The sequence below is a fragment of the Pararge aegeria genome, chromosome 13 (assembly GCF_905163445.1).
Source record: "Pararge aegeria chromosome 13, ilParAegt1.1, whole genome shotgun sequence".
NCBI classification, from domain to species: Eukaryota; Metazoa; Arthropoda; class Insecta; order Lepidoptera; family Nymphalidae; genus Pararge; species Pararge aegeria.
This window is the reverse complement of record NC_053192.1, coordinates 4,384,022-4,409,459: the sequence shown is the minus strand read 5'-3', so window position 1 is coordinate 4,409,459 and position 25,438 is coordinate 4,384,022. Positions and strand designations below refer to the sequence as shown.

At 40.1% G+C, this 25,438-nt stretch overlaps 1 protein-coding gene across 1 annotated transcript; it reads right to left on the bottom strand.

Moving 5' to 3' along the window:
• Positions 1 to 22,612, bottom strand: LOC120628532 (ankyrin repeat and zinc finger domain-containing protein 1-like). The gene is made up of 12 exons (XM_039896920.1): positions 22,201 to 22,612; positions 21,195 to 21,404; positions 20,289 to 20,389; positions 14,657 to 14,722; positions 12,940 to 13,215; positions 10,967 to 11,189; positions 9,397 to 9,535; positions 7,820 to 8,126; positions 6,678 to 6,838; positions 4,769 to 4,910; positions 4,030 to 4,182; positions 1 to 2,150 (listed from the first exon to the last, which is right to left on the bottom strand). The coding sequence occupies exons 1-12, from the start codon at positions 22,322 to 22,324 to the stop codon at positions 2,007 to 2,009; spliced, it is 2,046 nt and encodes a 681-aa protein (XP_039752854.1). The 5' UTR covers positions 22,325 to 22,612; the 3' UTR covers positions 1 to 2,006.
• Between the last annotated feature and the right edge of the window lie 2,826 nt (positions 22,613 to 25,438).

Genomic DNA, 25,438 nt, shown 5'->3' with positions numbered 1-25,438 from the left:
GATCTCTCTCATAAGAGAGTGAATTAGAATATTTATTGAATGGTCCAGTACTTTTGTAAGAATTCCAAATAAAAGAGCTGCCTTCCAATTTGCTCCACGGAATGAAAACAAATAGGTGTTTTATTGTGTGCTGATCAAGAAAGTCGCTCTGGAAAAATTGTCTTCAACCATCCTATATGAACGCAAAACAATTACTTTAAGACGTTAGTGATAATCGGGACTGCAACCTTACCGCCTAAAGGCACGGGGGCTGAGTAACACCTATTTTCAAATTTCCATCAATACTTATATTGGCAGTAAAACATGGTAAATAATCAGTAAACCAATGGGACAGTTTTTAACATCGATAACTAACAGTGAACAGATGCATGATGCATTTCTGCACGCCAGCCTGCACGCCAACGCGTACGCATGTCGTCCGTCCGTAAAGTTTTGTTTTCAGAAGTGGGATCATAAAAAAAAGGTGCTTGCAATGATTGGAAGTATCCAACCAGTAATAGAATTTCCTGCCTTCATTTACTGCACTTAAAATTGCGGACCGTAGCGCACTAAAAACTACGCGAAACTTAATTGTTGCGTGACCTCAATAATAGCGTGATTTTAGTTATTTGAGATTGATCTTAGACATTAAGCAAAGTTGAATGACACGCGTTCTTTTTATTGTTTGATCTTCACTATATCTTAGTTTTAAACTTCGAAGTCTTAATCCTAATCTAGGGGCAGTACTTTAAAGTGGTCCCTTTTAATGAAGGCGAAGATGGATGAAGATCTTCGGAGATGGTGGACGGAACTTCTCAGTAAACCAAACATGTCACTCGCTATTGCAATTGTTCAGTTAAAGTTTTATACATCTTTCTAAGTAACCAGAAAAATCTTAACCTTCTTTTCTGGTCCTTACCCTTATCTCACACGGTCAGCAGAAAACGTCTGATTCCACTAACTTCTATCAGCCGTCAACTCATTATTTATACTACTCCTCTAACACTTCATATTTTAATTTGTAACTATTAGAAGCGCCTTAAGCTATAATGCCGTTATTCACCGAAATCTTGTTCCAAGTTACGATTGTAAAACCAGGAAAAATAAAGTCTTTAAAGGTAGTCACTAACCAGTACTTATTTAAAAATTGGTGTCAAAAAGCCGTAATTTTACGACGGACCCAACAACCCCTCTGTAAGTACTTTTAAATACAGATAGAAACAGTTCCCTCTTGTCATATTCTTTGTTACTGTCATAATACATATACTGTATTAACACATGCACATTTTGAAAAATATTTGACTTTCATTTTATGGTTAGGCATTATAGCTTAAGACCACCGGTTACTACAGCAAGTTGTCATAACTATATTTTAATATTTATTAATATATAAATTAGAAATTTAACAACCCCCGACTTTTAATATGTGATTTTAGACTCTGAGATGGTGATAACAAAAAAAAACCTGGCTAAGTTTGATGTGCGCTCTTCTTAGACCAGGGCGCGTTTGGAACCCTCCTAGCTTTAGTTTTAATTTAACAAATGCAGTTAACCATCACTAACATTAAGATGTTAAGTGTATGAACGCTTCATAAGTGTCTTTAATAAGGTCTACATGAATAAAATAATTTTGAATTTGAATTTGTACATTATTCTACAGGCCCTTATGTTTGATTCACATATTGAGGAAGTTGAGAAAACAATAGTAATTTGCTATTTTGCGGTGGCGGCCATCTTGGGTTTGAAATTTGTCACAGTGCAAAGTATCGTACTAGTTAAGCTCTTTAAATTGATACCCATATTTTGGCAGTTGTAAAACAATATATTATCCGCCATCTTGGACCGATTTGCATCTTGGACAGTTTCGACCAATTCACCATTGTAACAAATAAAACAAAACCAAAATCGATTCCACCGTTCTGGAAACACCATGCCACAAACAGACTCACGCACAGACACCTCAAAATCATAACAACTCGTCTTTTTGCGTCGGGGGTTAATAAACTAAATAAAAAAAAACTTTTTTTTTACGCGCTATTATGCAAAGGTCGTAGATTCCGATGGTTCTGTAAACACTTGATGGAGCAAAATGAATAGTTGTTGTACTCAAACGGAGGCCTTGGGAGCTTCGACCCGCATAGGAAGCATCTCATTATGAGATCAGCTCTTACCTGGAAAGTATTTTTTTTTGTATCATAAAAAAGTAAGTTATTATTGATCCGTGTTCAGATTGGTCAGAAAATTTAAACACATCGCAGGGCAGGTGTTTTTTATTATTTCACTGTTGAAAATTAAAAAAAAGAAGTACATATATAAATAAATGATATAAGTATAATAAAATAGTAATAAAGCTGCATTTCATCATTACCGGCCCACTACGAGGCACGGGACTCCTCCCACAATGAAAAGGGGTTAAGGCCGTAGTCCACCACGCTGGCCCAGCGCGGTTTGGTGGACTCCATACACATTTGAGAACAGTAACTGAGGCATGCAGATTTCCACACAGTCTTTTCCTTTACCGTTGAAGCAAGTGATATTTTAATTTCTTAAAAAAACGCACATAACTTAGAAAACTTGGAGGTGCGTGATGGGGTTCGAACTCGGCCCCCCGAAATAGCCCAGTGGGTGGGAGTGTTTACAGTGGCTCGACTTTACGAGCTCCTACGCACTATCTGCTCCTACACTCCTGCGCTATCGCCCCTTACTTCATACGCGTATTCCATTTAAATTTACAAAATGTTTCAATTCTTCCAAACTACATGTGTTAGTTCTTTGTTAGTGTGATTTTTAATAAATCCTAAGTTAGTGAATGATAGCCCTTATGTTAGATGGATCCCATATGATCGGTGAAAGCCTCCTCCATATCTTTCCACACTTTTCTGGCTTGGGCAGCTTTCATCCACTCCATCCCGATATCTATATCCGATGTGGATTATATAAACACCCCATCTTTTCTGAGGTGTTGAGACTCATCAATATGATATAATAGTCAACTGCTGGACAAAAGACCTCTCCCACCGGGAGGGTTAGCTCATTAATTAAAATTAATTAAATTAAAAATGTATTTATATATGATCAGATTACATTGGATCAATAACAATAGAGACGATGGCGTCAGGAAAAGTTTAAAACTGCGTTCCAGCCGCCACGCCCACCTCCGAAACTAAAGCTATGATTATATTATGTTCTAAACCAAGTTGTTGTATGAATAAAGTATACAGTTAGTTCAGCATGCAAGAAACATAATAATTGTTGTGTCTATGTGTGCATGTGTGTGCATGTGTATATGTGTGTGTGAGTGTGTATGATTGTTTTGAGTTGGAGTGATAATGCGAGCGTGTGCATGTGTATAAGGCGTACCGAAAGAATTTATGAAAATATAACATTATTTAACTACTAATAGCAGTTTTTCAGTCTCTTCGCAAGAGAGTTATTGAAACCATTTGGAACATTTTTCTTTACAAATGTGAGTTGTGAGGGAGAGTATGTTTAATAATTTGTATTATCACCACGCTGAGCAGAGATGGATAATTTTTCGCAAAAGATGGTATCGCTAGTATGATGGCAGAAAACAAAATACCTGTTGAAGGTTGCATTAGTATATTTCATAAGGAATGACTCTGTAAAAATATTAAATCAAAAGAAGCATGTTTCTTTTTCCATACAAACTAGTTAAAATATTTACTTTTGACAACCCTATTGAAGATACAAGACCGACACGCGCATAGTATCTACGCTACGCGATACTACGATACTACGATACGCGAGTGACTTGATTTTAATTTTGCATGTGATGGAAAGGATGTATGTATGTGTGTATTTGCGTAGTATATTTGTAATGATCTTCTTTCTTTCAGTAAAAACTCAAATACTATTAGCGTTTCGGTTTTACAGATAAGTCTCAGAGATAGTAAATAATGTACCTCTAAAGTACTTTGAAGTAATATTTTGGTTTTCATGTACACGTTATGTGTGTATAGTTTCTATAGAAGTATTTATAAATTATTTGTAGAAGAAAGAATTCGAGTAAATAAAGCATTTTAGGTTTACCTTCTGAACATCAGTCATGTTCAGGAAATTATTTATCTTGTTCTTCTCAGCTTGTTTTTCCTTGTCCCGCTGTCTCTTTGCTTTCTTCTGCTGCGCTTTCCGCTCTTTCTCTTGCTCAAGCTGTTCCGGTGTGACAGGGCCGGGGATGTGAGACTAAAAAAGAGAAGGAGAAAGAAAGTTTAAAAATTAAACACAACCCGATACTCAATTTGCACACTCGATTTATTATACTAAATGGTTGCGTCCTATTCGAAGTCACAGCCAAAAGTGCCCTGTCGTGTCATCCCACCCTCAGGCCAGAGCCGCCATATTTTTCCCCCTCTTGGTGACCCGATACTGAGGTCACAACGACCGACAAGCTGCCGAGGTGGCGCTTGCGTCGATCTTTGTACATCGTCGCACACAAAACGCGAGGTGTTGCCAACAAAAGAGAAGTTTATTAAACGTAGTATATGTCTGTGAGAGAAAATTTCCGCTCTTTCTCTTGCTCAAGATGTTTCTGTGCAAGAGGGCTGGGGATCTGAGACTAAAATAGATGTTGAGAAATCTATACCAATATTATATCATCACAAGCTGTTGCCCGCGACTTCGTCCGCGTTTGTTCTTTAATACCATCACTTACATTAGTGTAATATGTTAAATGTATGAACGCTTCATAAGTGCCTGTGATAAAGTCTACATGAATCAAACATTTTTGAATTTGAATTTGATACATATATATTAATTACATATAACTTACCTTATTGTAATTGTATTTATCCGGAAACTGAGCCTGAAACAAACGGAAGGCAATACGCGTGTCCTGGTGGGGAGATGCGGCGTATGGAGTTTGAAGCGCGTGGTTACGTATGCACGGGTCACCACCGGCGGTGAGGATTTGACTGTAAAAAACGAGAAATTTTGTCGTAGCTTTCCGTAGAAATAGAACATCACCGCAGCTTCCAGAAAAAGAAGCATTCAAGCAAGCAAAGTGCTTATATTAGGCCTACTTTAAATAAATGAATTTTGAATTTTGAACTAGATGGCGCTGTTTAGATTCCACACAAATCTTAGATAGCTTTCACGCGATCAAATAGGTAGACTTATGTAAACTTACACCTGCGACTTAAGGCGAGTTAAGTACAGTACGAGTACCCAAAGGTTAATTGAAGTGAGTGGAAGGCGACGACGATATTGTTCCGGCCGATAGAAATCTTAATAACTTAATAACAAGGCAATAGAGGTGTTATGTACGCGTCACCTTGTCGTGTTAAACAAAACATTTGTAATATCTCTTAAAAATAGTCAAAACGGGTAATTCCACCTAGTCGCATGACTGTTTTAGTAGACTATTTTTACCAAAAATTTTAGTTTAAAATCTTTACACTGGCGACTTTTTTTTAATTCCTCAAGTTAGCCCTTGACCGCAATCTCACCAGCTGGCCAATTATGATGCAATCTAAGATGGTAACGGGCAGTTACCATTATGTAAGGGGTATAGCAGTTGTATTAAACCGATTAGGCCCTAATCGGTTTCCGCGCGACATAGTACCGGAACGCTAAATCACTTAGCGGCACGTCTGTCTCGGTAGGGTTGTAACTAGCTACGGTCGAAGCCTCCCAACAGAACTTATAGTAGTTTTTAAACTACATTGCCAAATAAACAAATAACTTATGCACGACGTTGTGAAAAACAAGTGCAAGATTTTAAGTATTGAATACTTAAAATCTACTTCTTTCTGTATGTTTCTGTTTTTGTTATATTTTGTATATGTTAATGTTTTGGTATACAAATAAAGAGTTTAATAATAAAAATAATAATATAGAGATGTTGTGATATAGTGCTAGTATATCGATCAGTGCGCCGTGCAATCGTTGTTGACATAACTATTCCACATGACGATAATCTGGTGAAAGCTGAACAGGAAAATTATCTAAATACTTGGACCTTGCTCACGAGATTACCGCCATGTGGAATGTTGAGTCGACCGTTATTGTTCCGATCGTCGTTTCAGTCAATGGTCTTCTCGCGAAAAGCTTCGACCTTATCTTAAGAAGCTTTCGCTTTGTTGTTGGATCAAGGGTCGGATACAGAAGGCAGTAGTCCTTGAAACGGCGCGTATTGTGAGGAGGTTCCTCACTCTGGAGCCCTGACCGCCGCGCCGGTTGCTTGGGCATTCAAAAGCCCCGCAAGCGGAGGGTGAAAGTGTTTTTTTTATAAATTTTTAATTGTGTTTTTTATTTTATATTTAAGCATTAATTAAAAAAAAAAGAAAAAGGATAAATGATAGAGTCAATAAAATACTAAATGCCATTTCTAGTGTATTGTTATTAAGATTTCTATGTTCTGACCCAACTTAGCGTGGAATCAGAGCTTTAATAAAACATTTATATTTGACGGCCGACTGGCGCAGTGGGCAGCGACCCTGCTTTCTGAGTCCTAGGCCGTGGGTTCGATTCCCACAACTGGAAAATGTTTTGTGTGATGAACATGATTGTTTTTCAGTGTCTGGGTGTTTATCTGTATATTATAAGTATTTATATGTATTATATTCATAAAAATATTGATCAGTCATCTTAGTACCCATAACACAAGCTACGCTTACTTTGGGGCTAGATGGCGATGTGTGTATTGTCTTAGTAAAAAAAAAAAAAAATTATATACTCACGTCACCATTTCAGGTTTCTCCGCAATAGCCGCTTTGTGCAGTGCGGTGTTGCCATCCACTGGGTCTTGAGTGTTGCAAGCCGCTTCGAGTTCAGCTGCCTCGAAATCTTCCAGTATAGTCTCCAAGGAGTTTAGATCCTTGCCCGATATTATTTTCCACATCTGTGGAGAATCGTTGCGTATTCTTTAAAAGATAATAAAACCCTAACAATCACACCTTCATTAAATAAATATATTACAACAATGCACACATCGCCATCTAAACCAACCTTGTATTATGGGTCCTAAGATAATTTATAAACAATCTATATAATCAACGTGTAACCGAACTGCGAAATAAATTTGAAGAATGCATAAGTATATTTCATAAGGAATCACCTACTTAAAGGAGCATATTTATTTTTACATACAAACGAACTCAAAACATTCTAAGTGTTTAATTATGACAACCCTATTGAAGATAAAAGACTGACACGCGCATAGTACCTAGGTTGACGCGTACCTAATAAAGTGATAGGAGTCACATTATTTTAATTTTGCATGTGATGTTGGGGCTCTATCTTATTTCTTTATTTCAGTAAAAACTATGGCAGTGGTTTACTCAAAAACTATTAGGTTTTCGGTTTCTATAATGTACCTCTAAAGCCTGCGAAGTATTATTACGATTTTCATTTTAAGCAAAAACTTTGTAAAACTTTTTATGAAAATTGCGCGGACGGAGAAGTGCGACATTTTGCCACACTTATAGGTTATGGAGAAAATACTTTTTTTTTTTATTACGGTTAATTAATGCATTAAATCAATAAAAAAACACACCCTACCACGTATTTAAAACCAACGCATGCACACCGCGCTAAAAGTGATGATGTAATCTAAGATGGTAGCGGGCTAACCTATTAGTGAGTATGGCAGTTTTATAAAAACCCACAACCCTTATCAGTTTCTACGCAACATCGTACCGGAACGCTAAATCGCTTAGCGGCACGTCTTTGTCGATAGAATTACTAGACCAGCCCAGAGGAAATTTAGAAATTATAAATTCCTAAATTACCCTGGCCAGGAATCGAACCCGTAACCTCCAACTTAAAACTATGGCGCTCACCGGTAGGTCATCAAAATATAGTACGAATGCTACTGACAAACCTGTTTAACATTCGCTGATATTTTCAACGGCGGCTTCTTGACCGTCTGTTTAACTTCTACCTTCTTTTTCTTTTGCACTTTTACATTATTTTCTTTTTTCACAGCCACGTTAGTCTGCTCACTATCGGAGGAGTTGTCAATCGCGCAGTCATTTAGGAGGTCTTTTCGAGAGTCAGTGATCACCCCGTTGGTGCTTTGCTCTGAAAGGGTCTTTATCCAACCCACTGGAGTCTCAGAGTCAATGAAACAAGGTCCTTCGTCTTCGCTTGATACGATTTGCGTGGGGAGTTCACGGGGTGTGCGTTCCCTGAAAGAAATAACTTTTACTGAAATATTTGTTACTGGAATAATGTTACTAATCGTATTTTACTGTTACTGGTAATATGAAGGCTTATTGGTGGCCGTGATAGGCCTATTTAAATAAAGAATTTTAGATTTGAATATATGTAACTAAAATATCCACAAGGTACTAAACATTTTACTGAAATAAGTAAATAAAATTGATGACTCTCAAGCAAGCTTTCTAGACTATATTATACATAATGACTAATTTTTGAAAAACTGCCCTATGATGTACGGAAGTATCTACACTATAAATAAATAAATAAATATAATACGACAATACACACATGTCCATCTAGCCCCAAAGTAAGCGTAGCTTGTGTTATGGGTACTAAGATGACTGATGAATATTTGAATGAATAATATACATACATACTTATAATATAAAGATAAACACCCAGACACTGAAAAACTTTCATGTTCATCACATAAATATTTTCCAGCTGTGGTAATCGAACCCACGGCTTTGGACTCAGAAAGCAGGGTCGCTGCCCACTGCGCCAGTCGGCCACTAACCAATCAACTATCCAAAAAGTATCTTATTTTTGCAGAAATTAAAGGTTTTCTTGATACAAATTGCAAATTATATTTAAAAACGTATTTGCTGTCAAAACGCTGTCACGGCCGCACTCGTGACGCCATAGACAAATTAGACGTTGACTTAGTCCGTGTTCCAAAGCTAAAGATTATAAATTTTGGTATTAGCAACAAAAACTTCGCAACTTATAGTTCGAAATCACAAAATACTTGATATACGAAGAGATGTTCTAAACCCAAGCGGTGTAAAATTATGATTATATAGACGTGACGTCATAATTTTGAATTCAGCGTTTAGCCTGTCACGACAACGGCTCGTCAGATTTTGCAGTTTTATTTACTGAAAATAAATACCATTCTCACTTCGAATATAACAATACATTCTTTTTTTTTTGCCTCGGTTTGATGAGTCTTGATATATCATTAGATAAATACAATATTTAAGAGATTCTTTGTTACTGTTATCATGACTATTGGGGTTACCAAAATATACTTTTTACTAGATTTTTAGATTACTTTATTACCAATATTTGCTATGTTACTGTTAAACTGTAGTAAAAAAATTTACATACAAAAAAACCGACTTCGGTTTAAATGGTATAACCAACTAAAAATAAATTACATTTTAGTTTTAATTAAACTTGATTGCTATTGCTTTAAGGTACTCAGGTTAGAAGTAGATTGTTTAGGTTACTTACCTTGATTTAGCTCTATCGATCGGTTTGCTCTGACCCTTCTGCGTTTTCTTGTTACGATCAATGCTTGTTTCAGAGCCCGTTTTAGCAGCTGGCTTGCTGGTCGAAGCGATCAATGCTTTTTGGAATAGCTCCATGGTATCTAAGCACACATATTTACAAGCATAAAATTTCATGTTTTTTGTTCACATTAAAAAAAAAATACAAACATGAGCTTCACTATTAAAAGGCCAACAAACTTTAAAACATATTTTACTTTGACAATTTTTTTTTTCAAATCGAAAAGTATAGCTCCCGCCCTTATCTTATACAACGTGTAAGTGAAAAACTAAATAATACTTCACATGTTAGAGGTATATTACATACTGTCTCTGAGACAGATACAATAGATATATTATTTACTGTCTCTGAGACGTATCTGTGAAGCCGCACCGCTAATAGTTTTAGAGCACTACTTTAGTTTTTACTGAAAGAAATCAGGTACAGTCCTAACATTACATGCCAAATTAAAATCATGCGACTCCTATCACTTTATTAGGTACGCGTCGCGTAGCTTAGGTACTATGCGCGTGTCGGTCTTTTATATTCAATAGGGTTGTCATAAGTAAACACTTACTGTTTTTTATGAATTAGTTTGTATGGAAAAATAAATGTGCTTCTTTAGATTTAATAATTTTACAGGATGAATCCTTAAGAAATACACTTGCATCCTTTAAATGGATTTCATAATTCGGTTACCCGTTTTTTATTTAAAAAAAGGTCCTCATTTTAGTTTAAACTAGATTTTTGTCTACTTAAAAGTTATGTCATCCTTGTCGCAAATTAGCGATATTATATATGTATATATATATATATATATATACTAGCTGTCCCGGCGAACTTAGTACCGCGGATCAATTTTTTTTTATGAATGTTATATTTTAATACGTATTATCCTATTCCGGACTAAGAGAAATCCTAAAAATGAAATATCATAAAAATTGGTCCAGCCGTTCTTGAGTTATAAATGGTGTAACTAACACAACTTTCTTTTATATATATAGATATACTCATTTTTGTTTTGTGGAACTGAAGACTAAACTATACAGTGATGCAGAAGATAAACTTACAGCGAATAGGTCCTACGTCTAATATAATTAAAATTAATAATCAAATAAAAGTTTAGTTTCATCATGTCAACCCATTACCGGCCCGCTGCAGGTCACGGGTCTCCTCTCACAATGAGAAGGGTTTAGGCCGTAGTTCACCACGCTGGCCCATTATGCAAAACTCTCAGGCCATGAAGGTTTTGTCACAATGAATGTGTTTTTTAAATTTTCACTTTTTACTACTCACACTTATTTGTTATTCTTAACCTAAACCACAATATCCGGACGACTAGGCAGTCGTCCGGATATTGTTTTACTCCGAACCAGAGGTTTAGACCAATGGCAAAGCAAAACAGGCTGTAACTTTTTTGTGAATAAAGTTTTGTTTTTAATTCGATTAAAAACCTCTGGTGTAGAACTCCAAGACCTCCTTTGAGCATAGAAACTACCGAAGTAAGTACAAATAATTCTTGTTAATATCTCACCGTACACCTCCACGCTGGCAACTGTTTCATGGACCCTCTTCACTTCTTTATAAGTAGGTTTACGGGTTGGGAAAGGTAGCGCCCTCACACGAGGGTCCTCCCGGGTCAATGGGGAATTCTTGCCGAATAAAGCAGATTGGTTAAGCGAACCGGAAGCGCGGTAGAGTATTAGGTAACAACCCCTCAGGTCTTCTATCCAACTGGCCATAATGTCTTGGACATGCTGAAAATGGAATATGAAATATAAGAGATAAAAATATGATTAATATTTGCGACTTCTGACAGCCCCCTTATTGCCACCGGTTAAAGTAACATTATTTCAATATTAATAAAGTTTTTTTAGTCTGTGGGAATTATAATCTGTAGTCTGTCGCCATCAACAGTGTACACATTTCTCATGTAATGTACGCATCAATATAGGACCTCCTACGAAAAAATGTACACAGTTAAAGCAATACATTTTTTCTATTCTATTCTATTCTATTCATAATAATTATTTTAACCAATTGACTTCCACTGTTGGAAATAGGTCTTCTGTAGGTAGTTCCACAATCCAAGGACTCGCCTGATGTCGTCTGTCCACCTCGTTGGAGGCCGACCTGCGTTACACAAAAGGGGCTGGAATTTCGAACTTAATTCGAAATTCCAGCACCTTAAGGCCCCAACGTCCATCGGTTTTCCGAGCTATGTGCCCATTGCCACTTCAGCTTCGCGACTCGCTGGCTAGTTCTTCTACAGATCTCCTCATTTCTGATTCACGTAGAGATACTCCTAGCATAACTCTCTCCATAGCCCGCTAAGTGACTCTGAGCCATCTTACGAGGCCCAAATAAGCGACCACGTTCCGAGATCTCCCAAATTAACTGTCATTTAAAAATAATACTGCGTTAAGCAAAGGAAGTAGGCCGCTAGATTCGGTACAGTTAATCTTTACTAATAATCTAGTTATTTCTATATCTTATCTATTATCGCGTAGTCTCTGGAATGGAACTAACAATCTGATTTGAAAAATCTTAATTGTATTCATATCTCAATTCTTGGGAAAGATTGTGGGCTATTTAAAATCACGTTGCGACAAAGCCGAGCTAAAATAAGAAAAGTTAGAAACGCTTAATTATAAAGTCAAAGTCAAAAGTATCTTTATTCAAGTAGACCCATAGGTGGCACTTTTGATGCGTACATAAGAATTACACGGTAGTGAGATGATGGCGATAACCACATTCGTAAACTTAAAACTAAAGCTACGCGTCCTGGTCTAAGACGAAGCCCACAACAAACTTATCCGGGTGTCTTTTTTTTTTGTTATCACCATCTCACAATGTCATTTTAAATTATTAGAATAGCAACGTAGTTAGAGCAATAATTTACACCCAAGCTTTTTGATCGTTTACGTAGTCCTTTATACTATAATAGGACTTTTCTATAAGCTTACGTTTAATACAAACTTTGAACTTTTTAAGTGACATCTCCAAGATGTCAATTAATGTTAAAGGCGATGTGACACTGTGGGATGCATTATTATGTAGTTTATAGCTCTAACCAGGTTGCTCTTCTAATAATTTAAAATGACATTGTGAGATGGTGATAACAAAAAGAACACCCGTCTGTTGTGGGCTTCTTCTTAGACCATACCCCGGACTACACCTTAGCCCTTTCTTGCAATCGCACATGGTGGTAAGTGATTTTGCAGGCTAAGATGGTAGCGTGCTAGCCTGGTAGTCGTACTCCTACTTGGTCTCTACGAGACATCATATCTGCACGCTTAGCGGCACGTCTTTGTCGGTAGGGTGGTAACTAGTCACGACCAAAGTCTCCAACCAGACCAGACCAGAGAAAATTCAGAAATTATGAATTCTAAATGCCCCCGGCGGGAACAGAATCCGGGATCTCCAACTTAAATTCACAGGGCTCACCGTTGCGCTAGGGAGGTCGTCAAAAAGGAGTCATAATGTCTAAAAAAAAAAACAACTTACTTGTAAAAATTGCGCCTGATTGTACCTCCTCAAACTTGCACCAGAAGACCTTGGGGCATTGCCGTGCTGATCTCTATTAACTTGAGCCTGGCCTTGTCCCCTCCGAGTCACATACGAATGATGGGTCTTATGAACAACAGGAACTCCTCCGGAGAAGATGGCCCCAGCAAAGTGGCCACCGGAAACCATCAAGATTGCCCAGCGTTGATAGCCACCGATCGCGAGACGTTGGCAACGCTCAACCCACGCATCACCTCCATCTGTTGACAGCTCCTCCTACAAATTTGTGCAAATCTTGAGGAAATCTGTTGGTATAAATTGAAAACCTTTTGTGTAATATAGGAACCGAAATGCATTATGACAATGTACAAATGTACAGCTGGAGAGTGTTTTTGCGGTGAACATGAATGTTTTTCAGTGTTTGGGTTCATTGTATATAATAAGTACCCACAGGTACAGAATAAGAACGGTTTAGACCGTAGTCTATGCTGGCCAAGTGCGGATTGGTAGACTTGGAAAGGGCTCAGACATGCAGGTTTCTTCACGATGTTTTCCTTCCCCGTTCAAAGGAAAAGAAATTTAAATTAAGAAAGCAAATAACTTCAAAAAGTTAGTGGTGCATGCCAGAGCTCGAACTCTGTCTCCACGAAAGAAAAGTTGAAGCCCACAGTTACCCACTAGGCTATCGCCGCTTCTATTTGTTTATATCATCTATCTTCTATATTTATAAAAGAGAAAATGTGTGAGTATGTTCCGTATAGGCTCCGAAACGGCTCGACCGATTTCAATGAAACTTTCAGGGAATCTCCGGATTGAATAGTGTAAAGTTCAGGCCTCCTGGCGAGTAATCCTGTAAAGTTTGGTGACGATCAGAGCACTCCTATTTTTGAACTGTCACACTGTCAAATAAAGCTTTTATATACTATGATGATATTCTATTGTTGGGTGTACATGGGTGTAGATAATGATCTTCACCCGCTCGAGAAGAGAATAGAAGAGAATGAATACTGAGAGAAATAAATGATTTAATATATTATGAGACTAAATTAAAAAATGAATGATGTAAGTTTATTGTTTAAATAAAATAATGCAAAATCTAGCCCGGCGAAGCGGGCTGGGTACGCTAGTTCATAAATAAATATTCATCAGATATCTTAGTACAAATAACACAAGCTATGATTTCTTTTTTTTTTATTTTATTTATATTTATTTAGTGATAAACAATTGTAGACAATAGAATGATCTAGTTTCTTAAAGGAAACAGATTCCAGTCCTATGTCTCAGTCATGAGCTTTGCGCATTAAGAACATGCAAATTTAAGAAAATGTTACACACTCTTAGACTAATTTTAATATATCAGGAACAAAATGTAAAGCTGAGAAATTTGCTAGTGTTGTGAAATAGGCAATGTCAACTAACAGTTTATTAAGGGTTTAATTTTAGTGCCTTGCTGGCCCAGTTGTTAGCTAGCAAGAAATGTCACTTTACAGGTTTGATTCCCAATTCAAGCCTTGTGTTAAAAAATTCTCAGTAGCAGATCAGAGTTCATATATTTATTAGCTTCGAATGTTAAGCCAATACTGATTAAATTATTATTTCTATCATGTGATAAGGATCACTATAGAAGACATAATATATAGAAGCTAATAATCAAAATTATTTTCCAAAAACTGATCTCTACTTCCTACCAAGTGATAAAGTAAGCAAATATAAATACCTTCTTATGATGTAATATACACCTGTATACACAGAAAACCTTGCCCTTGTAATTGGTAAAGAACGCCTTCTTCTTCTTCTTCTGCTGGCGGCTCAGGTTCGTCTGATCCCTGGTGTCACGTCGACCGGCTACGATCTATTGTGACGCCGCTGTCTAGATCTCCCAGCAAGCGTTGGTCGCCTTCAGGAAAAGCAGCACTTTCCTTGCTGGAAGAGATTTAGCATCCACTGGTTGCATTATGTGTTTCCCCAAAAGAGTGCTGCGTTTATGCATCAGCGCGGGACAGGAACAGATCAAATGCAGCGGCGTCTCCGCAGCCTCCTTACAGAGTCTACATAGATCTGTATCCTGCAGCTTTAGGTTGAACATGTGTCTATTAAGCCCACAGTGCCCCGTAAGCGCTCGCACTAGTATGCATAGGTTTTTTCTGTTGAGTGCTAATGCCTCAGAGGCGGACCTTTTGTTAAATGGTTTTATTAGCGCTCGAGAATGGTTCATTCCTTGGAGTTGTCTCCAGCGAATAAGTGTGTGGTAATTACAATAGGTTTGAAGGGTGAGTTGCGCCAAGCTTTTGGGTATTCCGCAGACCGGCTCAGGGCCAATCTGCTTCTCCAAAGCGCCTGACTTTGCAAGCTCATCGGCCATTTCGTTACCGATGATCCCCTTATGGCCAGGAACCCAGCGTAGAATGACCCTGTTTATTATCGCCAGAGTATTCAGTAATTGTCTGCAGTTTTCTACCAGTTTTGAGTTTAGAACCTCAGAAGATAGAGCAGAAAGTGCAGCCTGACTATCCGAATGGATATAAATAGTTTTGTTTTTGTAGTTCTTTAGCAGACAGGTTTCCGCACATTCAATTATTGCGAAGACCTCTGCTTGGAATATGGAGGCGTAGACACCCAGGTTACGTTGGAGCCCTACCCTGGTGGTCTCTTCAAATATTCCACATCCTACGTTACTACCCGACTTGGAGCCATCTGTGTACCACTTAAGGCTCCCCGGTTTCCAGGTGATCCGGTTTTCAAGCCAGTCAATACGGTTTGGAATTTCCACAGTATATTGCCTGAGGAAATTAAGTTTTGGAGTTGTTGAGTCTGTTGGCATCCCCAAAACAGGTATCTCAAGAACTGAGTTATGAAGATGCCTCAGTTCTCGTGAGATCCAGTTTACCACACCCTGGCTTGTTAGCCTGTACATGCAAGCCTTCGCCTCCTTCCTAACATGTAGGTGAAGAGGAGGGAGATTCAGCAAAGCATCCAGAGCAGCCCCAGGGGTGGTGCTCATCGCTCCTGTTATGAGTAAGCAGGCTGAGCGTTGTAGACTGCTTAGCTTGTTCTGGGTTCTTACCTGCATCGTCTTACTACTCCAAACCACGGATGCGTAAGACACAATAGGTCTCACAATGGCTGTGTAGAGCCAGAAGGTTATCTTGGGTTTCATACCCCATCTGTTCCCCGCCAGCCGACCGCAGATCCCCAGTGCAGATTTTGCTTTTTTAAGTACGCCATCTATGTGGGAGTTCCAGGTCATTTTCCTGTCAAGTGCAACTCCCAGGTATTTGACCTCTTCCGAGAATGGGATACTTATGTTGTTCAGCTTGGGTGGCTTAAGATTGTCAATCTTAAGCTTCCTAGTGAACGGTATTATTACAGTTTTGTCAGCATTAACTGTAAGTTCGTTCTCTATACACCATTTTTCAATAGTGTTGAGTGCTCTTTGCATGCGATGGGAGAGGGTGTCCTGACATGCTCCTCGCACAATGACCACCAAGTCATCAGCGTATCCTTGGACATCAAAGTGCAAGTTAGCCATCTTGTGCAATAAATTGTCCACCGCAAGGGTCCAAAGCAGGGGCGAGAGAACCCCGCCCTGCGGACATCCCCTGGTGGTGAGCACCTCAACCGAGAAACCGTTTAGTTCGATTTTTACATTCCGGTTGGAGAGCATCGCCTCTACCCACCTGATGGTTGTATGATCAGCCTGCTTATTGGCAAGACCGCCCACCAGTGTGCGTATCGGGGTGTTGTCAAATGCTCCCTCAATGTCCAGAAAAGCAGAGAGTGCGATCTCCTTATCCTCCAGCGCTTTTTCAACCTTGTCAACAAGGCTGAGCAGAGCAGTTTCAGTGGACCTGCCCTTGCAATATGCGTGCTGGGTAGCGTGGATGGGTCTCTCAATGAGAAACGCATCTCTGATATACCTGTCAAGCACTTTCTCCATCGTTTTTAGTAAGAACGAGGATAGACTTATGGGTCTAAAGGATTTCGGCAGTGCGTAATCCTTTTTCCCCGTTTTAGGTATAAAGATGACCTTAACTTTGGTCCATTGTTCCGGTATAAGTCCCCAGGCGTAGCTTGCCCTGAAGATTTTTACCAGATGCGGAACTAACAACTGGGCTCCCTTTTGTAAAAGAAGGGGAGTAATGCCGTCAGTTCCACATACTTTATTCGGGTTAAAAGAGCTTATGGCCCACCTCACAGTGCCAGGTCTGAAGACGATGGATGCCCTTCTCCAATCCTCAACTTTTGGATGGCCGAGAGAGCATGCCATAGTACTTCGAGCGTACCCGATTTTCGCTCCTGGAAAGTGAGTTGTGGCTAGTAGTTCTAGGGTTTCCTTCTCACTTGACGTGTAGGTTCCATTAGGATTTTTCAGGAGCCCCAGTTGATTGGGTTTCGCTTTTGCTAGCATTCTGTGGAGTCTCGCTCCTTGAGGCAGGCTACTAATTTCCTCACAGAAACTCCTCCACGATGCTCGCTTGGCTTTCCTTATCTCCTTATTGTATTCAGTTAGGGCTTTTTTATAAATGTCCCATTCTCTGGTCGCCTTCGCCCTATTGAATAATTTACGTGTTTTGTCTCGGAGTCGTTTTAGCCTCGAGTTCCACCACGGTGCCTTACGCCGTGTGGTCTTCACCCTAAGCGGGCAACTGTCTTCAAAGGCACTGATTGTACCTCTGGAGACAGCATCCACCGCAAGGTCAAGGTCAACACGGGTCTTTATACTTTTGGGGACCAGTTCCAGGTTGCTCTCTAGTTTGTTTTGGAAACTGTCCCAAGAGGTGCACCTCGGATTCCTGTAAGTAACTGTTTCCATGCTGGAGCATGACTTTATGTCAAAGTTGATGTGTCGATGGTCCGACATGGAAGGTTCATCGCTTACCAACCAGTTTTCTATATACCTGGCTAGATTGGTAGTCGCGAAAGTAATATCTAAGACCTCCTGTCTTGCCCTTGTTATAAAAGTAGGCGTGTTTCCCCTATTTAAGAGCTGAAGGCAGTTTGCAAGAAGAAAATCGTAAAGGTACTCACCCCTTTCGTTGATGTCACTGCTGCCCCATGCGTCGTGGTGGGCATTGGCGTCACATCCCACCAGTAGCTCCGCGTTGTGTGCCCGTGCGTACTCTACCACCGGGAGTAGGGCGACAGCCGGATTGGTGACCTCACCGGGTAAATACGCTGAGCAGAGGATGACTCTTCTGCCCCCCCAGCTGTTGAGGTCAATATATGCCGCCACCAGGTCGTCAGTGCATAATTCTGGAATCGGCAGAAAGTTAATGTTTCTGTTGAAAACAATACAAGCTCTAGGCCTGCAACCGTTGGTATTTGATAGTAACTTACCCCCAGCGTTCAGGCCTAGGACGTTTGAGTGCGAAACCCAGGGTTCTTGGATGAGGGCGAGGTTGAATTTACCTTCTACAAGAACCTTCTCCACAACCGCGGCAGCGGCGGCCGCGTGGTGAAGGTTAGCTTGGAGGACCCTCGCCGGTGCCCCGGGAGTCGCCATTTATTTGGCCCTTTTAACGACGGGTGCGGGTCCACCAGAGCCTCCTCCCGTTGGAGAGGGCGCGTGCCCTCTGCCGGAATGAGCCCCCTTAGGCCCCTTGCCCGCCTTTCCTCTACGGCCAGCCGCAGAGGTGTTTTGCCCAGTATGAGAGCCCGCCAGTCCGCTCGATACAGGGTTGTAGGAGCTACCAGTTTTACGGCCGGCACCTCCCCCCCCCCGTCCGCTCGTACCGGGTACTGCTCTCCCCTGGTTCCCCGCGCTCCTGCCCCCCAGCCCGCTTGGGCCAGGAGCGGGTGGTGCCGAACTGGTGCTTAGCCCAGCCGACCCCACTCCCAGGCCAGTCGAGCCAGGTGCTGCAGTCGCCGGGTTAGTGTGCACCTCTGCAGCTGCCCCCGAGGCAGAACCAGTATTGGCTCCTCTCACCCTGAACACTATCTTCCGGAAGCCAATATTGACCCGAAAGTCACGTGCGCGGAGGGTCTCAACGGAGATCTCGTCGAGGGAGATGGCAGCAATGATGCCTGCTCCGTCGACCTTCTCGTTGAGGACCCTCCAGTGTTCAGGGTAAAGCCCCTCATTCTGGTATCTGATGGTGTCCAGAGCCTCAGAGACAGAGGACGCATCAGTCGCCGGAATGAGGGTGGTTGCAATCCATGGCTTTGGAAGCTCGCTATCCTCCATTATGGATAGGTTCGCCTCAGGCCATGGCTTGCAATTTGGGACTTCGCTCACAAGCCAGTCTTTGCTGCGTTGATTCTCACAGGTTACGAGAATCCATCCTGCCTTGTGAGTAAAGCCCAGAAAGGACGGTCCAGCGCCTCTGTTGTCCATGCACCTCCCTTTTGTGTTCAGGGAGGTGACCAGGGCCGCACGAACCGAACTCATTTGCGCGTCTGTCATTGGCACCACATTTCGGATGCCAACTCTAGTCGCGCCCGCTATGTCCCTATAGCTGAGAGTCGGGTTAGTACCCCGCCTCACAGGTGTAGTGGACAATTTTGGAGCCTTGCTCGGCTTCTCCTTGGGGGAGTTGTCCTCTGGTCTGCCCCTCTTGAGGTTAGATCGCTGACCATCCGGTTGAGTCGAGCAAGGTTTGCCTGCCTGAAGAATGGCCTCGTTGAGTTCGAGACCCCCCTTCAGGAGCCTCCACATTCTCTTTTTACCTGCCCCACTCAAGCGTCTAAACGCTGGATTGGAGTAGATGTTGTCGGGCGGGGCAGGTTTGCACGAGGGCTGAGCAGAGGTGGTATGACCTCCGTCCTCCATCATAGCATCCCGGTCCCGCGCCGAAGGTGTTCCAGTTGGTGCAGAGTCACTAGGCGTCCCCAGCTCCTGGAAAATACCAGTTGGTGCTGAGTCAGTCTTACTCCTCTGCTCCTGGTCTAGTCCACCAGAGGTGGATGGTAGAAAATTTGACATGTTTGTATCCATGCAAGTCCCACGAGTAGCAAGGGAAATAAAATGTCGCAAGGCCTCAGAGCCCCGCATGAGACCCGAAGGGCAAGATACTGCCTCGATTTGCCCCGGTTTCGAGGAGACTCCGTTCAAGACTGATTAACCCATCAGCCATTCATCCATCGGCACGGGTCGTGTGACACCTTGGATTGGGTATTTGGGAAAGAATACTAGCAGTACTTTCCCAAGGTACTACTGCCACCGTTTTTGAGGGTATTTAATGCCTCAGGGTTTGTGGTAACCGTGGTCAGGATAATTAACCGCCGCCTGTTGTTCGGCGTTGTCAGCTCGTTTTGCACCACCCAGGGGACACGTGTAGGGCGGGCCCTGTTGAAGGACAGGGTGGTAACTCCTACGGACGCGAGCGACGTCATCCCCCAAAAAAGAACGCCTTACAATGCCTAGTGGCAGCCGCAAATAAGTCGCTTGCAGGATTATTGCTGCTGCCGCTCTCCGTCTCGGAATCAGTTCCTGAATCACTACACTCATCATCTGCAAGATACAATAAAATAAAATTAGTATGATGCCGCATAGACATTTGGTTATGAGTTTAAATGAAAAGCCCAATAAAAAGTTAATCCTCTACCATCTTCATCGTTACTTACCACCAGGTGAGATTGCATTCAATGGCTAACTAATAGGAAAATACAAAAAAAAAGCAAGTTAAGCAGGTAGCTGTTAAGTATTTTATGCAGTTTTTTTATCTATCATTAACCCTGTTTAAGAGTGGGACAGACTAGTAACAGAGTGGTTTTCAAATCACACTGTAATTTCACACAGGAGAATCGGTGATAACCCAGTGGTCAAGAGACTTCACTTTTGGTAGGCCAAATTCGAATCCCACCACACACATCTATCCTTTGAAAGTGTGTGGTTTTTTAAATAATTAAGACCTGCTTCAATGGTAAAGGAAAACATTTTGAGGAAACCTGCATGCCTGAGATCTTTCCATAATGTTCTCAAAGATGTGAAGAGTCCACCAATCCACACTGGACAAGCATGGTGGATTACAGCCTTAATCCCTTCTCATCGTCTGAGGAGACCCATGCCCAGTAGTGGGCCAGTAATGGGTTGATATGATGATGACACTGATTGTATTTTACTGTATATTGATTATTAATAAACTAGTTTCAAGCTTTGCAGCTGTTAAGAATTATTAGATAGGAATGTGATACAACATGAAGGAAAATTGTAGAATAGTGCTGTGTAGTAATACAAAAAAAAGTAAAATACTGAGAGTTTAAGGTGAGCAGATGTAGAGAGATTATTTCTCCTAATTAAATAATATTGTACGTACCATTTCTAGAACTAAACTGTCCTAAAGTCAGAGCAGCTTTTCCAAAGAGTTTCCTTTTCAAGTTATGGGTGTGCCAGTGGTGTTTATAATGGGCGGTCTGCTGGGATCTAGATGTAAATGGACCAATTCCACAACATGAGCAGCAGTTGCCATCTGTAGCACCATTGATTGTCAAAGTGTTTAGACGTTTTAATACACTGGCTTCATCCACTGAAAATAGTTAATGTAAAATTATATTATATTCAACTAAACTTTTCCTCCTCTGAGACATGGACCCTGAGAGTGCCTGAGAAGAAAAGGAGAGGAGAAAGTTGGGAGTGAAAAAAATTAGCATCAAAAAGTCCCTACCTTGTTCAGTTCAAGCCTGAAATCACAGTTTCTTTGGACACATGTCCAGGCGTAATGAGATGTCCATTGAGTGCCTGGTGGTTCAAGGTAGAGTAAAAGGCACCAGAGCATGTGATAGGTCAGCGATTAGATGGACAGGCCAAGTGAAGGCCTCAATCAAGGCTCCTCTACATGAATTCTCATGAAAAGCTACGGTTGTGGCAAGGAATTGTAAAGCGAGCCACACACCCAGTTGTTGAAATTTTGTCTATCCTCAAAACTTTCAGTGTTACCCAATTACATGCATGGCTGTTAGCAACCTAACTGTTACTCTACAATGTAATTCTCCATCCTTTTAACTTGTGGTGTGAAGGACAAACAAACACACTTTTGCATTAATCCCATTAGATAGAATTGTCTACATACAAAGTTAAATGGTAGGGTGTTGCTTTGTAAATTGGGCAAGTGTTTCTAAACAAGTTGTGAGTATATTCAACTTTTTTCATTACACTTTTTTTTTGTAAATCTTATAATTGAATATATCCAACATTATTATTATTATTGTACATTAATTTATTAACCAAAATTGTACAAGTAGTGGTTAATATGGTGCAATCATAAATTCTTACTAATTTTACCATACACCAATATGGATGAAAAACAAGTGAGCATAACTTACCAATTTGATGTGATTCAGTTATCATACAAGCAGCCACCCTTATGCCTCTAAGCAACTTTTCATATTCATTTAAATCATACACTCTCACCATGTTCGTTTTTACTACATCCGTTTTCGGTGACATTGTGAAATAAGCTTCTACTACTTATTTTAGAAATATACGATAATGCCAAACACGTAACTCTTAAAAGATATTCCAAATTTGATTTAATATGTTATTTAATAATATAAGCACACTGTATTCTAATATCACATGGCGGACTTCAGATTCGTATACTGTATAAGTCAGAACTTAGAGGGTTATTAAAAATTGTTGTGTAATATGTATTTTATTACTAAGCTTTATAAAACTAAGCACATTTTGTAAAATAAGAAGTCAAACCTAACCATTTACCTACATTAATCAGTCGGCTGACTTTAGGTTTTGTCAGTTCTTCTGTCAAATCTTTTGACAGTTGCTGGACAGTTGCTGGACAGTTGCTACTTGGTTGCTGTCTGCCATCTCAAAAGAATTGTCAAGTTGACAACATCGATTAGGTATCTGCAAACATGACAGTTTGGTATGGTATGGCAGTGATTTAATTGATATCGAGAATGAAAGACACTAGCTGACATTGGCTAATCTGTGTAAAGCCAGAAGAAAAAAAAGAATGAAAGATATAAGTAAAAAGCTTGCTGTTCTTGTTTTGATTTATGGCTTTTCGTAGTGCCAAAAAACAGCACAATGTACTTTGCCAGTATCAAGTAGCTTGGAATAGGCACAAACTAGAGAGGTCAGTAAAGAGAAAAAAATGTCTATTTCATAACTTTGTGCTGCTATAGTAGTTGTTAGTGAAAAGCTTGCTATTTGACAAATATTATTTTTGATAGCCAGACTACAGATAAAATAAACTATATTTTTAAACTAGAACCAAGACTGTAGGTACATTCTTGCTCTTTTAGCTCTCAATTACATACAGACTATAAAAACGTTTCAAATAAGCCTACATATAATTCAGACTAAGACCTAGATTTTAAACTGACAATAAAAAGCATTTCAAATAAGTCATCTCATAATATTCAGGACTAGGTTAGGTTTTAAACTATTTTGTATTTAATGTTATAATTACCTATATTTTCAGTTACGCATATTTAATAAATATTTTTGGTATACCTACTATTAATTTGTCTCCTTACACTGTTGTGTTTATATTCTCTTTTTACTAGTACATTGCTAAACATGATGCACGTAATAGGCTTGTTTCGAATTCTCGGAATAATGAATAATACAGTGACAGTAACATGAGCTATTAATTGTACTTACCTACCTATCGTATCTATTAAATAATATACTGTTTGATCTATAGATTTAATAGGTATTGTTTTTTCATAACCTTCCATAGCCGACGGTTGGGGATTTCCAAATATTTTACCGACAACTTTGACTGGTCTGTAGAACCTAACCTCCTAAAAAATTATTCTTCCCAGTAAGAGCTAGTTGACTACTACTACTACTACAATAGATAAAGTCCGCAAATCAGCATTGGATTAGGGTGGTGGGTCAATCAACACCATAGCCTAATTCTCCTTCCACATGGGGCAGTGTCCTATGTGGGAGGATAAGAGAGTGTGGAGTTCGTCTGGTAGTGGGACGTTGGGAAACTAGCGGAGAAAATATTAATGCATTACACTGATAGTACTCGTAAGTGATGATGCAGTTTCTACGCAACATCGTACCGGAACGCTAAATCGCTTAAGGGCACGTCTTTGTCGGTAGGGTGGTAACTGGCCACGGCCGAAGCTTCCCACCGGACCAGATCAGAGAAAATTCAGAAATTATAAATTCCCACATTGCCCCTGCCGGGAATCGAACCTCGCACTTAAATCCATAGCGCTTACTGCTGCGCGAAGCTCGTCAGGTCTGGTGGAAGGCTAAGGCCATGGTTGGTTACTAGTTACCATTTTACCATAAAAGACGTGCCGCCATGTGATTTGCCATAGGTTACAATACCGTGTGGAAACCATAGGGATATTGGTTTAGTATAACTGACATACCTGTAACAGGTTAACCCGTTACCCTCAAAAGCTGTGGGTTCGATTTCCACAACTGGAAAATGTATGTGCGATGAATGTTTTCAGTGTCTGGGTGCTTATTAGTATATTATAAGTATTTATCAGTGATGACTTACGGTCCAGAAACTTGGTCGCAAACTATGGGCCTCATTAGAAGGCTCAAAGTCACTCAGAGAGCGATGAAAAGAGCTATGTTAGGAGTATTTCTACGTGATCAAATCAGAAATGAGGAGATCCGTAGAACAACCAAAGTTACCGACATAGCTTAATAAGTCGCTTAGCTGCAGTGGCAATGGGCGGGGCACATAGGTCGGAGAGCCGATGAACGTTGGAGTTCCAAGGTGTTAGAGTGGCAACCCCGCACCGGTAAACGCAGCGTTGGTCGACCCCCAACCAGGTCGACATAAAGCGAGTAGGTAGCCGCTGGATACAAGCGGCCTTCAAAACACCTATGTCCAGTGGACGTCAATCAGTTGATTTGATGATGAAGTATTTAATTATATCTATATATATAAAAGAAAGTCGTGTTAGTTACACTACTTATAACTCAAGAACGGCTGTACAGATATGACTGAAAATTGGTAGGTGGGTAGCTTAGAGCCAGGAGACGGACATAGGATACTGTTTATCCCGTTCGACAGTCCTTATATATATATCTATATTCTGCATCTATAAAACAAAGTCGTGTTAGTTACACCATTTATAACTTGAGAACGGATGGACCGATTTTCATAATTTTTGATTTCTTTGATTCCTGTTAATCCGGAATAGGAGAATAAGTATAAAAATACAATTTTTTTTTTAATTTAAAATCAAAACAATTATCTAGCCGTTCATTAGTAACAAAACACAATTGACAGCGCACGTCAAGTTGTCTATACCTAATCGTAAAACTGTTGATGTGACCTATAGAGAGATTCCGGAGTAAGATGAGTTTTATGTATTGTACTTTATAAAGACATTGAGAGGTAAAATATACTAAGGCGAAATGAAATTCGCGGGGATAGCTAGTTATTTATAAAAATATTCATAAGTCACAAGCTACGCTTACTTTGGGACTAGTTGGCGATGCGTGTATTGTCATAGTATATTTATATTTATAAAAGCAATTTGAAACTTCAACTCTATCTTCAACTCTAGCGACGGTCTTCACTACCGAGTTCAAGAAAGCACAAGAGTTTTTTTA